The sequence below is a fragment of the Amphibalanus amphitrite genome, unplaced genomic scaffold, assembly GCF_019059575.1.
Source record: "Amphibalanus amphitrite isolate SeventyFive unplaced genomic scaffold, NRLGWU_Aamphi_draft 000535F_arrow, whole genome shotgun sequence".
Taxonomy (NCBI): domain Eukaryota; kingdom Metazoa; phylum Arthropoda; class Thecostraca; order Balanomorpha; family Balanidae; genus Amphibalanus; species Amphibalanus amphitrite.
Genome location: NW_024882029.1, coordinates 99,565 through 113,581, shown reverse-complemented (window position 1 = coordinate 113,581; position 14,017 = coordinate 99,565). Strand labels below are relative to the sequence as shown.

General features: G+C 46.9%; 1 protein-coding gene across 1 annotated transcript in view; it reads left to right on the top strand.

Annotated features, from left to right (window-relative positions):
• LOC122393431 (probable G-protein coupled receptor B0563.6) overlaps positions 1-12,207 on the top strand; it is a 34,853-nt gene extending 22,646 nt beyond the window's left edge. Inside the window, exons 5-6 of the mRNA XM_043389429.1 lie at positions 4,200-4,365; positions 10,452-12,207. Of these exons, the coding sequence (XP_043245364.1) occupies positions 4,200-4,365; positions 10,452-10,913 (628 nt within the window). The 3' untranslated portion in view covers positions 10,914-12,207. The remainder of the gene's footprint in view (positions 1-4,199; positions 4,366-10,451) is intronic.
• The last annotated feature ends 1,810 nt before the right edge of the window (positions 12,208-14,017 follow it).

The following is a 14,017-nucleotide window of genomic DNA, read 5'->3' as shown; positions in this document are numbered from 1 at the left end:
TCACAGCTCTGTCCAGATTCAGCACAGACGTAATTTACATGTCGTTACGTAGTTTCCGCTAGTCTCCATTCACCCTTTCACACCTTTCCGCTCGTTCTCGCTCACAGCTTCGTACCGTTTCATACTGCATCGTTCCTTCCGTACTACACCGTTCCACTGCTCGGTCCCGGCTCGCTCCGTTTGGCCTTACGTCATAGACGGCAGCGCGGACCGAACCGAAGGCGTTGTTTATTGGCACTGGTAGCGGGCGCCCGCCAACGCCATCAGAAGGCTTTAAACAGACCCCCGGGAGCCGGCGGCAAACGTCGAATAGTCACAGGATCACCGAACAGACTGCCGCTACAGTCGGACGGCGGGGGTATCATATTATCTCCGGCACGCGACGGCGAGGGCGCCAAATTTACGCCATGCTTATAGCTTTTTTAATGCTGCACTGCGAGATGCTTTGTTGTATTGTGCTGCATTGAATACAGAATCAGTTTGTGATTATATGTGTTAAAAGTCGATATAAGGCAATAATAAGTCAATATAAGTGAATATAATATACATGTGTGACTTTAGGAGCCAGCCGCCTGCCAGGGGTACTTTTAAAGGGACACTCCCACCTTAACATTAGTTTTGAGTTGAGATAGCCAAATTGGTGGCCATGGCCTGCAAATACCGGTTTGGGCACTCACAACATCGAAAAATGCTTTAATTCGAAGATATGGAATTTCAAACTTGCAGTTTTCGGATTCTAAGGGGGCTAATGCATTGGAATGCCCCCTTAGAATTTGTGACGTCAGCGGAGATCTAACGATTTTTAAATCTTAGACTAAAACCATCGTTAACACGTGGTGGTATACGCTGCTTTGCGCGCAACGTCTGCCGCACTTTAAGGCTGCCAAATTATTGCTTCCAAATAAAGTCGCTAGTAACAGGGGAGATCCCAAAAAGTAAACAAAAGTAAAAGCCTAATATCTTGAAAACCAGTGAATATTTTTCGGTGAAATTTGGTAGATATTCGTTTTCGCTCTTTCTGAACCAAGGGACATCACTTTCATGCCAATTCATTAACTTTTTTGAAGGTGGGAGGGTCCCTTTAAGCCTGAAACCAACCTGAAACAGACTCTTTCCGCAGTCAGGAAATCGCATGCGAGAGCCTATTCAAATACATGGGAGCACGCTCGCATCAATCGCACGCACCTCCCGCAAGCGATTGATGCGAGAAGAATTACAATGTATTTGAATAGGCTCTCGCATGCGATTTCCTGAACGCGGAAAGAGTCTGTTTCAGCCTTTAAACGGGCTGATAACCGAGGAAAGTGCAATATGATATGCACTCACTTGCAATGGGCGTTATTTCGGCCGCTTTAGTGGCTCAGCTGTCGCTCACAGCGCTCGCTTGAGTGGCCATCACTTCTCGCCCGGGACTCATGAGTTTTTGCTCTGGACACATAAGTTCTCGCTCGGGACACATGAGTTTTCACTCGGGACACGATTACACACGGTGTCGTGTCATGTCGTCTGGGTGTGGATGGATCGTTCGACCGTGACATTATTTACATGTCCGTCATCCGAGTTTAATTATGTTTGAGATCACCATCATAGCGATAGTCATGAAAGTTTTCATTCAATAACTGGTTGCTTCTTTGACCTTAAAAGCTGATGCGGTCGAATGCCACACGAATTAATTTTAGGTGTTGTAAGTAAAAGGTTATTCAAAAGAGAACAGCACATATGCTGTTCCATAATGCTGTTCTCTCTTTAGCCATATATGGCTAAAGTTGTTGATGTGTGACTGCAAGCCCAAAGGCTGACATTAAACTTAGAGGGAGGGGAGCTGACAGGACTCAGAATTACCGTGCGTGCATGCAGTGCCCCATTCTCACCTCTGGCAGCCTGTGCCGGACCGGCTGATCTGTCCGTTTGATTAATGACCTGGCCATGACGAGGTGACGCTGACAGCCTGCTGAGTGCTGAGAGCCCCCGTCAGCTGGCGGAGCGGCCGGAATAAACGGCCCGCTATCAGATGCAGACTGAACCACGCACTTATAGCTGCGATGGACGGGTCACTGTTGGTGTTGGCCGGGCAGCAAACGTCTCTGGTGTCCCGTATCTTGATGCTAAAGTGAAAGGAATTTAGGTGGGGTTTGTTATTAGATTAACCCGGTACCTAAGAGTAAGCTCTGATATTGTCGGATGGAATTTCTTTCAAATTTCAAGTTGAATTTACCGGGAATGCAGAAATACATACTACCCAACGCCCATTTCACGTACAGTCGTGTACAGGTTGATGGTCCCCTACTCTTTATCCACCGGGTTCCTATGGCTCAGCATTGGCAGCAGCCGCCTGGTACCGGTAGGCTGTGCCGCATGACCCGAGAGTGAAGCGGCACAGCCTACCCACAGTGTAAGACACCGGCTCGGGTCGCCTGGTAGAGCGATTTGACCGGACGCTGCGTTACACCGGCTGGGGGGAGGGGGGGGGGGGTAAAGGTCAGGCCTGTCTATTTAGCTCGGCTCGGTGGATGAGGCGGGCTAGAGTGTGGTGTGGGGCGGGGGTGATGTGGGGAGGGAGTGAGCGGACCTGGGGCTGGGGGTGTGTGGTCACTTGTCGCATAGAACCGATCGTAATCCACCCTCCAAAAATTCGCTTTAGAGATATTCACAAAACCCAGGGGGGTTCAAGCACCCATCTCCCAAGTGGGTCGCGGAAGGACAGGTAAGGGTCCATAGTCATACGGTCTCCTCATGAATTGCAGCAAAGAAAGAAAACAGGCCTGTCACCAAATAATCTTTCTGAAAAGTGGACTACTCGCATAGCCTCGGACACAGAAATAAACCTCCAGCACGCCAAGCGTCTCGAACCGGGCCTCTCACTGCCGGTCAGTTTGACAGTCTAGCACTCCTACGCTGAGCTACACCGGATGGTGGCCACGGCCGGGGCAAAGTCTGGCCGGGCGGGCGGCGGGGCCGGGAGGTCGGCAGCAAAGTCAATGAATGTTTTTGTGGTTTCGGGTGCCGGTCGCCCTAGCTTGGTGGAATGATGATGGATCATTGGCAAAACTTTCGACGTGGAGTCCCGGTTCGAGCCTCATCGGGGCTCCCGCTACTTTTCCGAGTTAGGATCTGGTTTGATTTTAGTGGTTGCGAGCCATTTAAACGGTTTTATATCTACATGTCGATTGTCGATTGATTGATTCATTCATTCATTCGTTCATTTATTACATGTCGACATTTAGCATGCGAATTGACATCCAGCATCAATCCGATCAATCTACCATTTTCATAAGCGTATTGCCTAAATATCATGCATATATGTGGCACAAGACCTATGGTTGCCTCGACACCGTGCCAAATCACGTTTTGCACAATGCACAAGTAAATCATATTCGCTGGGTCTTCCGTGCATTGTGCTTAGCAAAAACAGGAATGCAATTGTTAAGCGACGCAAAATGTGCAATGCAGCAAGTGACCACAACCCGCCCAGCCCCCATGGTCCACCAACACGCCCCACACCACTCCCCAGCCCACGCCAACCACCGAGACGAGCCCCTCCCCCCCGGGCTGGTCTGACGCGACAGCTGGTCTACAAAGCGCTCCACCCGGCGACCCGAGCCGATGTCAAACGGCGTGGGTAGACTGTGCCGCTTCACTTTCCGGTCATGCGGCACAGCCTACCGGTACCAGGCGGCTGCTGCCAATGCTGAGCCATAGGAACCCGGTGGATAAAGAGTAGGGGACCATCAACCTGTACACGACTGTACCGTCCCATGGGCACAGCGGTCTCTGTTATCTAAAGCACCAAGCTGGTGACGGTAATGAGGGTAATCTATTTAATACCACACATAAGCGGCACTAAAGCTAGACTGCTTGCGTATCAGCTAATGAATCAATACATACACGCCTACCTAGGGCAGCCGCGTTATACCTACTATATATTAATTCATATTTCATGTAAGTGTCTACCTATATACAACGTTGAGTGCTATCTGTTGATTAATGCTCACATCGATGTTCCAAATACCAATACACTGTCCTGACTGCTCTACTGTGTCGTATTGTAAATACCAGACTGCACTGCAGACTGTGCTCGCCACATGTTACACCTGTGATTTCACCCAGTGAGCCTCACATTCCCAGCATTTCTCCGAACAGCCGCATGTTCTCCAGCCCGTTTTTCTGTCCTGCTAACGAGTGTTGTGCCCTCTCTCCAGGTATTACCAGATCCACAACTGGATTCGTTTCGTGGTGTTTGGTCTGGGCACGGCGCTGTTCCTGGCGGTTGGAAACCTGCTGCTGATTCTGTCACTGCGCCAGAGCTACCGACACCGCAAAACGCTGCTCTCACAGCGTAAACTGCGCGAGGAGAAGCGGCTCAAGGTGGGCAATGGGGTAAAGATAGGCGAGTCATGGAAACGGTTTGCATTTGAGATGATGGCAGCACCTCTTTAGTTCGTCTTCTTGTCACCATTATGTCATCAGTCAAAGTCATGTCACCGGCAATGTCGACCTTGCTCACTGAGTCCAAAAAAAATATACATTAGCCGTTTTCACGACGGGCTATCCGGCGAATGCACCTGATTTGACCAAATCTGCACCTAATTTCTTTTACAGCAAATATCTTCATTTTATGAATTTATTTCAGTGTTTTAATCGATGATGCTCTCTGATAATATGACAAAGCAGGCCTATAAGCAATTGGTGCAACCCTAGCTGATAGCTGCTAAGAGACACACTGAACCTGATTTGACCACCAAATCTGCACCTAATCTGTACCAGATGTGCACCAAATGTGTACCAGATGGCCGTCGTGAAAACGGCTAGTGATTACTTTGTCAATGAACGTGAGAAAATGTATTTTATTTAGCGATGGGCTTGTATAGTTTTTCTTTAACATCATGGTCATTGGCTAAGTTTAAAAAATGAGCCAGTGTTCATCACCGTCCTTAGTTCCAGCTGGCATTTGATGCTGGTCCATAGTCTTTCATGCAACGAATACCCGTTTCAATTTCCTTCTGGGAAAATGCTGACGTTTTTAAATTGAAACCTAAATAGTCTTGGGGCCTGGGGGTTTATATCCGTCACACTTAGGCCAGCATGAATTCATCATTTTTGACATGCATGCAGCCTCTAGTTTGAAGGCTATTTCACAAGCAGTGAGCTTTTCGCTACACCGCAGCAGCTCGTTAAATGTTTGACGGCACATTCTGAAGCGACCCGAGTGCCGTAGCAGTAGTTCTGCTTCGTCGTTAAGTTTTCCGCCATAGGGGGATATCAGACAGAGTAGAAATTTCATTAACTCTGGCCACACAATAAAGTTATATGACATGACACACGGTCTATATCCCTTTCTACTTAGTTTACTTCCCGCATAAATCTCTGCATAGTGCATACCGTTAAATGTCGATACTGATCCAATTTTCTGATTCACAGTCACTTATATTTGAATTTTAGCATTAACATGTTACCATAGTTGGAGTAATGCAATCCATTGTTACAGGATGTTGAATAATATAGAAATCTATAGAACTCGCAGTAGCGTGCTAAAGCAGATAAGCTCTTCGAAACATTGCTACATACAACATTAGACAATCAAGCATTGTGGTGCGCATTTGAACCTTGCACGCTACAGTTAGATTTGCAGTGAGCTGGCAAATTATCTTGTGTCGAATTGCTGAACAATTTAGTTCATCAATCGATGATACACTTGGAAAATTAGAAATATTGCGTAGGCAGTCGCAAACCATAAGTCTATTATGAACATCTCATACCTAATGGTCTGCTTCGAAATAAATTCATATTACCAAACTTTAAAGCTGTTCCTTAGTCACTGGACGTTTAGAAAAGAGACATGCAAAGCGGCGTCTAGTTATCCATCCCATCTGCAGGCGGCTGAGATCGCGTGTCAATACCTATCTCATTTTTTTTTTCGACGTACATCAGAACTGAGTTGGTTTTCCCACGGTGATTAGACAAAATTGGGTCAGCGCAACAGCTAGACGAGCGCCCTGTCGTTGAAATCTATACTCGCCAGGCGGTCTGAACTGATAAGATGTGCATAGTTGTCAAAACTGGCTCGCGAGCGCTTCATGCAGTGGAGTCATTGGAATTATTGCATATTGTGCAGTATGTAGGTATAATGTGCATTGTTCATGCCATTTCCCAACACCTATTCTGTCCACGTGACTTTAGGCAACTTTATCCCAATTTCAAGGTCTTATCATTCATCGAAATGAGGGTTTTGGGAATTGGACTGGGGTGTTTTTGCTACTAGGCAGTGAGTTGGTGCTGAGACGGAGCTCGCTCACCTTCAAAGCCTTGAGTATCTGCCATTTCTGGGGGATAATGTCTGGTGAATAGTTGCTCGTATTTGGCAATGCGTCCGACATGTTATTTGACTCGCCCACCTTCGTTTCGTCGTCACTATATTGCATTGCATGCCACTGTCGTACAATGTTAATACAATGATCTCTCTCAATGTCTCGGCGGCGAAGTCAAAACGGTGACTGTCTGTCTTTGTATATAAGCCGATTATGTATGTACCGGCTCAGCCATCATGCTACAAACAAATCACGTGAACATTAAAGGGACCCTCCCACCTTAACATTAGTTTTGAGTTGAGATAGCCAAGTTTGCGGCCAGGCTCAGAACCCACCATTTATCCTTGTCGCAACCCCCGCAGCTTTATGGTGTTCAAGAAATTTCTTCCCTTTACTTGCAGGGTGGGACCAGCGTGGTCCCTATCTCTTAACCATTACGGGAATCTGATGACGTCATCAGGCTTTCGAACGTCCGTTAAATGTTTGACTTAAACGTTTTGTAGCACGCGGTGGTATATGCTGCTTTGCGCGCAACAAATGCCGCACTTTCAAATAAAGTCGCTAGGAACAGCGGAGATCCCAAAAAGTAAACAAAAGTAAAAGTCTAATATCTTGAAAACCGGTGAATATTTTTCGATGAAATTTGGTAGATATTCGTTTTTGCTCTTTCTGAACCGAGCGACATCACTTTCATGCCAATTCATTAACTTTTTTGAAGGTGGGAGGGTCCCTTTAAACGGCTCAGAGGTCACGTGACACGTAAATTATTCCATCTGTGCCGGTCATGCTTCAAATCTCAGCGTGTCCCGCTACAGGCGTTATCGATTTTATGGCTTCAATGATTGAGCTCAGTCAACTTTTTATGCTTGAATAATGGCACTAAAGGCCTTCCCTGATACCGGTTCGTATACATCATCCGAAAGTGATGGATCAGCTCTAATGCCAACATGTTTTTCCTCTGTTCCGGTCATAATATCAGATGACGCTTTTCGGTACTGCAACGACAGCATCTATCCTCCTTACCAGTCTCTAAATGAAAATAAATATAAAACCAGTAAAACGCCTTTTGGGCGAAGAACGAGCGAGCGAGATAGTGAGCCCTGCACGTGCGGAAGGGCGAGAGGGTACTTCCAACGGGCTTGCGCAAAGCACCCTTCTAACCGGTCGCTAGCGGTGTACCAAATTTGAACGCAATCGGCCCAGCCGTTCCTGAGATCTGGAAGCGGCATTCTGCACGTGCGCACGTGCAAACAGGGTTCAAACTGACTTTTGCACGGCACCCTACTAACCGGTCTCCAACCGTGTACCAAATTTGAGCGCAATCGACCCAGCCGTTCTCGAGATCTGGAAGCGCCCCCTGCACGTGCGCACGTGCAGTAGCACCCTAACCGCAACACATGGGAATGCATTGCCTGGTGGGTACCTACCTGTATGCCAAGTTTCAGCGATATCGCCCCAGTAATTACCGAGTTATTAAAATGGTAACAAATTTGACGCCTCTTAATGTTGTAATTTGCACGTGCACTGGGGGTGACCCACATGCACCGAGAGTATCCTATTTTTGGTAGAAAGGATGCAGCTACCCTATAAAAATTACCGCAAGTCAATCGCCCAAGCGGCTGCTGAGATATGAGCCTCTCAAAATCACTACTTTTGCAAAACAGCTTGAACACCCTTGACTTTTCACGTGGCACGTGCCACGATGGTCACTGAGATGTATCAAAAGTAGTCAATTACGGGGTAGAAGGGATGGGGCTACCCAGCAAAAAAGACCGCAGGCCAATCGGTCCAGCGGTTGCTGAGATACATGTAAGCCTCTCAAAAGCGTTACAGGCCGGGCCGGGCCGGGCCGGGCCCCTCATACTGAGATTTTTCCGTTATATTGAAAAGACTCGCTTCGCTCGCTGCGCTCGCTCGCTCGTAATAACCAATATGAAAAGCTGTACAAATAAATTATTGCCCATACCTATCGGGTGCACCTGTGCATAAGGCCATCGGACGAACATCAAACATCGAAATCGGACGAGGAACATCGCAAAATGTCCTATGTTATATGGGCTCAGGCCACAAGCGCACGGCTTTTCCACTTGTCGAAGCTACATACATAGTTATTGTAGGCATATGGGTTGATGTCATGATATTCCTTTTCTTACTACCGTGGCACCACAAAACGAAAAAGAGTTTAAATCTATTCGAAATGCGTATGCTAATGCGCAATGGCACAAACATACAATCAAGTCTTGCGGCTTCCATCAAAAGTTTATTGTGTGACGCGGGGAGTAGTACCTACTACTTAGATGGGTACTGGGTAGCCAAACAACATCAGTCTTGACAGACATTGAGAAGTTTGACCGAGGCGTCAAGTAAAAGACGTCAGATCCATGTCGGATGTTACCTACATCAACGTCACGAGCTTCACAGCTGCGGTGTTCGATCGTGCCGCTGAATGCCAAAGAGGCCGCCACGGTCAATGACAGGCATTGAACGACCACTGCACCGACCAACGAGGCCACCCAGAATGAAAAGCATGGGACGCCCCACGTCCCCGGTGAATGTGAGCTTTTCTGTTTCGCCAAAGATCGGGCGATATGATATCACGCCCTGGCTGGCACCCAGCCACGGTCGGAGCTCTTCAAAAATTCGGAAAATAATGAAATGACATGTGAGAAAATAGTAATAATTCCAAAGGCTCGGGTGACCGCTTAGTTTGTACGCGACTGATTAGGTTCGTTTGTTTTTATATTTGCCTCATCGAGCTAACGGCACTGCTGTTCGTTTTCCCGTTCGTGTAATGCCTGAAACAGACTCTTTCCGCAGTCAGGAAATGCATGCGAGCCTATTCAAACACATGGAAGCACACTCCAATCGCACGCACCTCCCGGATACGATTGATGCGGGAAAAATTATAATGTATTTGAATAGGCTCTCGCATGCGATTTCCTGAACGCGGAAAGAGTCTGTTTCAGCCTTTAGTCTGTTAGCCGGCTTATAATGTCTACGAGTATAATGTCTCGTAACAACAAACACCTTGAACCTCCGTCCGCTTAGTGACATTATTAATACTGAACCCATGCAAAGGCTCCGTACTGGTTTCTACATAAATGAACGATGTGGGCATCAGGTCTTCTCTTTGTACTCGGTTCTTTTTTGAGTTTCAAAAGCTCAATGGCGCTATTGGAGAAATACATGAGTGCTTGTGGTGCTTAATAGTCATGATACTTGATTGAGGTCCTTTTTCGTTGGCGGTGGCGCTATATAAATCGAGAAAGAAATTTTTGTTTACTAACTTACAAGGCATCAGCGGACCCTGCGTAAGGAAATCATTTACTTCGGGTTCATTGATGGCTGTTAAACAGCATGCTGCAGCATTGCAGCATATGTAGCGAATCATGCTGACCCGACATTCAACCGTCACCGTCGTATATATGCCTTTACTTTTGGATGCACTGTAAGAATCATCAATGCATGGTAAGGCGCAGTTCACAAAACATGAAAGTGATTTACTTTGCATTTGACCAAGTGCGCTATATGCGGAAAAAGCCGAATGCGCCTCTTCGACCCGGCATTCACTCATAGCCGTGCTACATGCAAGCTATACTTACAAGCACGTTTAAGACCCTGCAGGGTCATATGCTCTGTTTGCTATTGGGTAGTAATCGGTAGCTGCACGGCCAGTCATCAAAATCACAATTTATTATTGACATTCGACCCTGTGAGCTCGTGATAAAGTGGTGCATCGCAAAACTCAGCGCCGCACAGGGGGCTCCATTCTCACTTTATTTTCACAAGTGTTTGTCTCTGCGGTAGTTCAAACCCAACCCGGAGTATACAGGTGCAACTACAGTCGGCGTAACGCAATGGATATAATTTGGTAGTGGATTATAAAACTACAATTGGAAAGTGTCTCCTATATCCTCTGTTTCAAAAACGATGGAGGTAGGGACGACGTTTTGAACACACTTCATCATGCAATTTTATGCATATGTTGTCGGCCTTTAATGCTCAGTCCACTTGGCCAGGTCACCTGCTCAAGCGACCGCCCGTTAATATCTCCCACATTCTGCCATTCTCTATTACCCCACGTGCTGACCTCACCCCTGTCGTCACCCGCTGTTCTCACCTCTGTCTTCTCGTCTCTACCTACAGGAGCAGACGCGTCTAACAGCCACCCTGGTCGGCATCATCGTGCTGTTTCTGATCGGCGAGTTTCCCACCCACCTGGCCAGCCGGCAGTCGGCCGCTACACTCATCTACGGCGGTGACACGTCCCAGCTCAGCTCGGACGGCTACCGCACCTTCAAGCTGGTCGTCTCAGTGCTGATGGCCGTCCACTACTCGTGCAACTTCATCCTCTACTGCGCGCTCAACTCCAAGTTTCTCAGCATGGTGTCGCGCGTGCTGCTCTGCCTGAGAGCGGAGCCTGAGTTGGAGACGAGTGATATGCGGGTCACGGCTTCTGACCCAGCCCGAGGGATGAATGTGAGAGCCCAGGGCGCACGCAGGATGAGCGCTGGGAGGGCAGCGGCACCCGCGGCGCCAGGTCAGACCGGCTCGGGACACATCAGCCCACTAAAGGCGCACCTCGGGGGCAATGGCCATGCGCTGTGATGGAGTCCTTGGACCATTCGATGGCTGCATGCCTATCAAATGACACACAACAGACCGTTCCATGCTTCTATCCTCAGGAAACTGAAATCCTTCTCCTCCACGCCACAACCCCTCTCCGGGCTGGACAGGCAACTTTATCTCATGCGCGGTCCTTGGAGCGGCACCGCTGCTCCCGAGGGAACGCACCCCGTAGCCGGGTGCAGTGAGTGCCTTGGGGCTGGGTGGCCTGTCTTCGGACGGGCTCAGCCCCGGCGACTCACTAGGGTGCCTGCCCAGACCAATGTCTCCCCCTAATTCCTATCATCCTTCCGGCTCTGCAATGGTCTTGTCGACCGAAAGGGCCTAACCCAACAAAAAAAAAACACACAACAGGGTTTGTAATAAGGTTCGAAATCCGTCAACATATGAGTGCACTGGATCCCCAAGACTTTCATTGAATTTCGTAATTATTATCCATTTAGTAAACAAATCGGTCATGTTGAGCTAGAGCATACAAGTAGAATAGCGATCGATCAGTGCATTTCCTGAACTCTGAGGCATTCTTTCAGATGGACACCAGTAGATATGTGATTTGTGAAGAGTTGTCAAATCATGTCGTTGTTTGTTATCGCAGTTTATCGCAGAGCTGTCTCTCTTTACTCGCAATTTGCAATTGAAGACAGCTCTTCTTGCGGCTCGGTGGTGAGGAGCTGCGAAAAGTATATCAGACATACGTGTTTGCCGCAGCTGTGAGCTAATTTTATCGGTACAGAAGCTTTATTAGAGTAAGTTGAGACAGATGTGTGATGGTGGTGTCTGCTGAAGTGAGTGAGCTAGTGATCAGTAGGATTCGGCGTTGTATGCGAGTAGCGCTTTATTTTCACCATGACCATCCTTCGGACGGAAGACGTGATAGCTGACGGGGTGAATTTGCAGACAGATCTGAGTGGACGTCTTGTCGGACATTACCCGACCCAAGCTGGTCATCGCTCGACCTGCCACTCCGTGTGCATGGTACTTTTACTTACTGGTGACTTACTACTAGTAAACGTCCTTCGCAAATCGCCGGTAGTGAAAGATTCACAGCGTGTGTTCCTATCACATCTGACGTTTTATGTGAATGCGTAGACCTCTACATACCATGTAAAGTTCTATGGTGAATGTGATAAGGTTACTCTAGGTAAACGATATGGCATCGTATACCCTATGCGGCCATATTTCGTATTGCTAAACATTACACATGTGTAAAATTATTTCATGGTGCATCGGCTTTTTCGTGGACCGTCGATGATGTTTGCCAACGCATTAAAGGTAGTGTGCCACCTTTGAAAGATTTCCCATTTTATTTTTCCTAGGATAAGAAGCTTCTGTTTTTACCTAATATCGCAAAAAAAATCAAAAATGGGCCTGGAATAGTGCCTTTTTCGCCTAAAAGTTTTTCGGTTTTTAGATATGTATAACAACTGTAGTGGGCTCACCTGCAAACAGGCGTCGGGCAACAATCGCGAATGCGGCGCACTTGTGACAATAAGCAAAGGTCATTATAGCGTTACGACCATACGACGTACGGGAATGAGTTATCAGCTGTCTAATCGTAGACAACACAATGTCGAGCCTTAAACTGTAAGCCCGTATTGGTATTGTTTCTTTTATTTGGCTGTCGAACATTATTTATGGTTTGAAATATGATTTTATGTAAAATAATTGATATGAAAAAGCCGTCTTATAAGTTATGACCCCATTTCACCACACGCAAGTGGCAGAAATGACAATGATCAGCTGACGCATTTTTCTTGGCCGAAGTCAGAGCGCGCGGCCCGACGCACCACGCGTATTTGGAAATTCCGACCTCGACGAGCATCAGAAGCCACCTAACAGGCGTGTTCGAAACCGCAGGAGATGATGATGAACGGGTTTATCGAAACTTGATTGGATGAGCATATCGGTAATAGCGATTTCAGTGTGTGCATTTATTGTTCATAGTGGTGTGAAATGTGGTTGGGGTACGACCGACAACCCGTCGGGGCGAATTTCGCACTGGGGTACTCAAAATTTGAAGAATTTAAGACGTTTCCATGAGTTTTGAAGGTATGGATAAGTTCTAAAAATCCGGTTCTCCTTATCTGGGCCATTAACTCCATACGGTCCAAGAAAGCTGGCACACTACCTTTAAAATGTAGTGGCTACCGGCTGAAACCAGAAGTGCATAGTATAGGTATATTTTCGTGCATGTATTTTATCAAATTCGATGTGTTGTTTTGCAATGTGCATGGCTGTGTGAATAACCGAATAGGCAACGAGCATAGTATGCATTATATATTAACCCTATTAGTGGCAGGCTCCTGGCTACCCCTATTAGTGGCAGGGGGGGGGGCTGTTTACGACCCCCCTTGATATCTCGAGATCTAACGGGCCGATTTTCAAAATTCTAACGGCATTCGATTTCGCTCAACGTGATCTACATTTCTAAAAAATAAAAAATAAAAAATGTCAATAGGGGGTAGAGGGGGGGGGGTAAAAACGGGCAAATTGCAGATACATTTTAGACTGTTTATCACGGCCAGGTTTCTGAACCAATCTTAACGCAACTTTTGCCGATCGATAGAGAATGAACCAGGAATTCACATGGATCCTAAAAATATGCATTTTCAAAAATCATAGGCGGATACAGATCATTGAGATTGGGGGTACACAAAAAGTATAGTAAATAAGGTTTTTGTTGGTACTGTTTCTAAAAAGGGTGGTAATGGTCTTGTTATGTTACAATTTTCTTATGAGAGAACGACTACAATTGTATTGGTCATGCATAGGCGGTGTCAGGGCACCTATGTTGGGAGGTAAAACATAACCCCCTTTTTGGACGCCTGGATCCGCCTATTATAGCAAAAACGTGTCAAAAGAGGATGCACAATAACTTTGCATATGTTATCACATGATACCTTTCATTCACTGTTCGTAAAACTGGTGCATACAGTTATAATACATCAGCATCGTGATCTTCGCCCAAATGACTCGCTTCACGAATAGGACCCCCCAATTCCCAGTGCTCTGGAGCCGTCCCTGGTAAAGTTATGAACTTTAAATTTTCAGGGAATGTGCCCAATTTAGTTTTAGGAAAAGTCAGA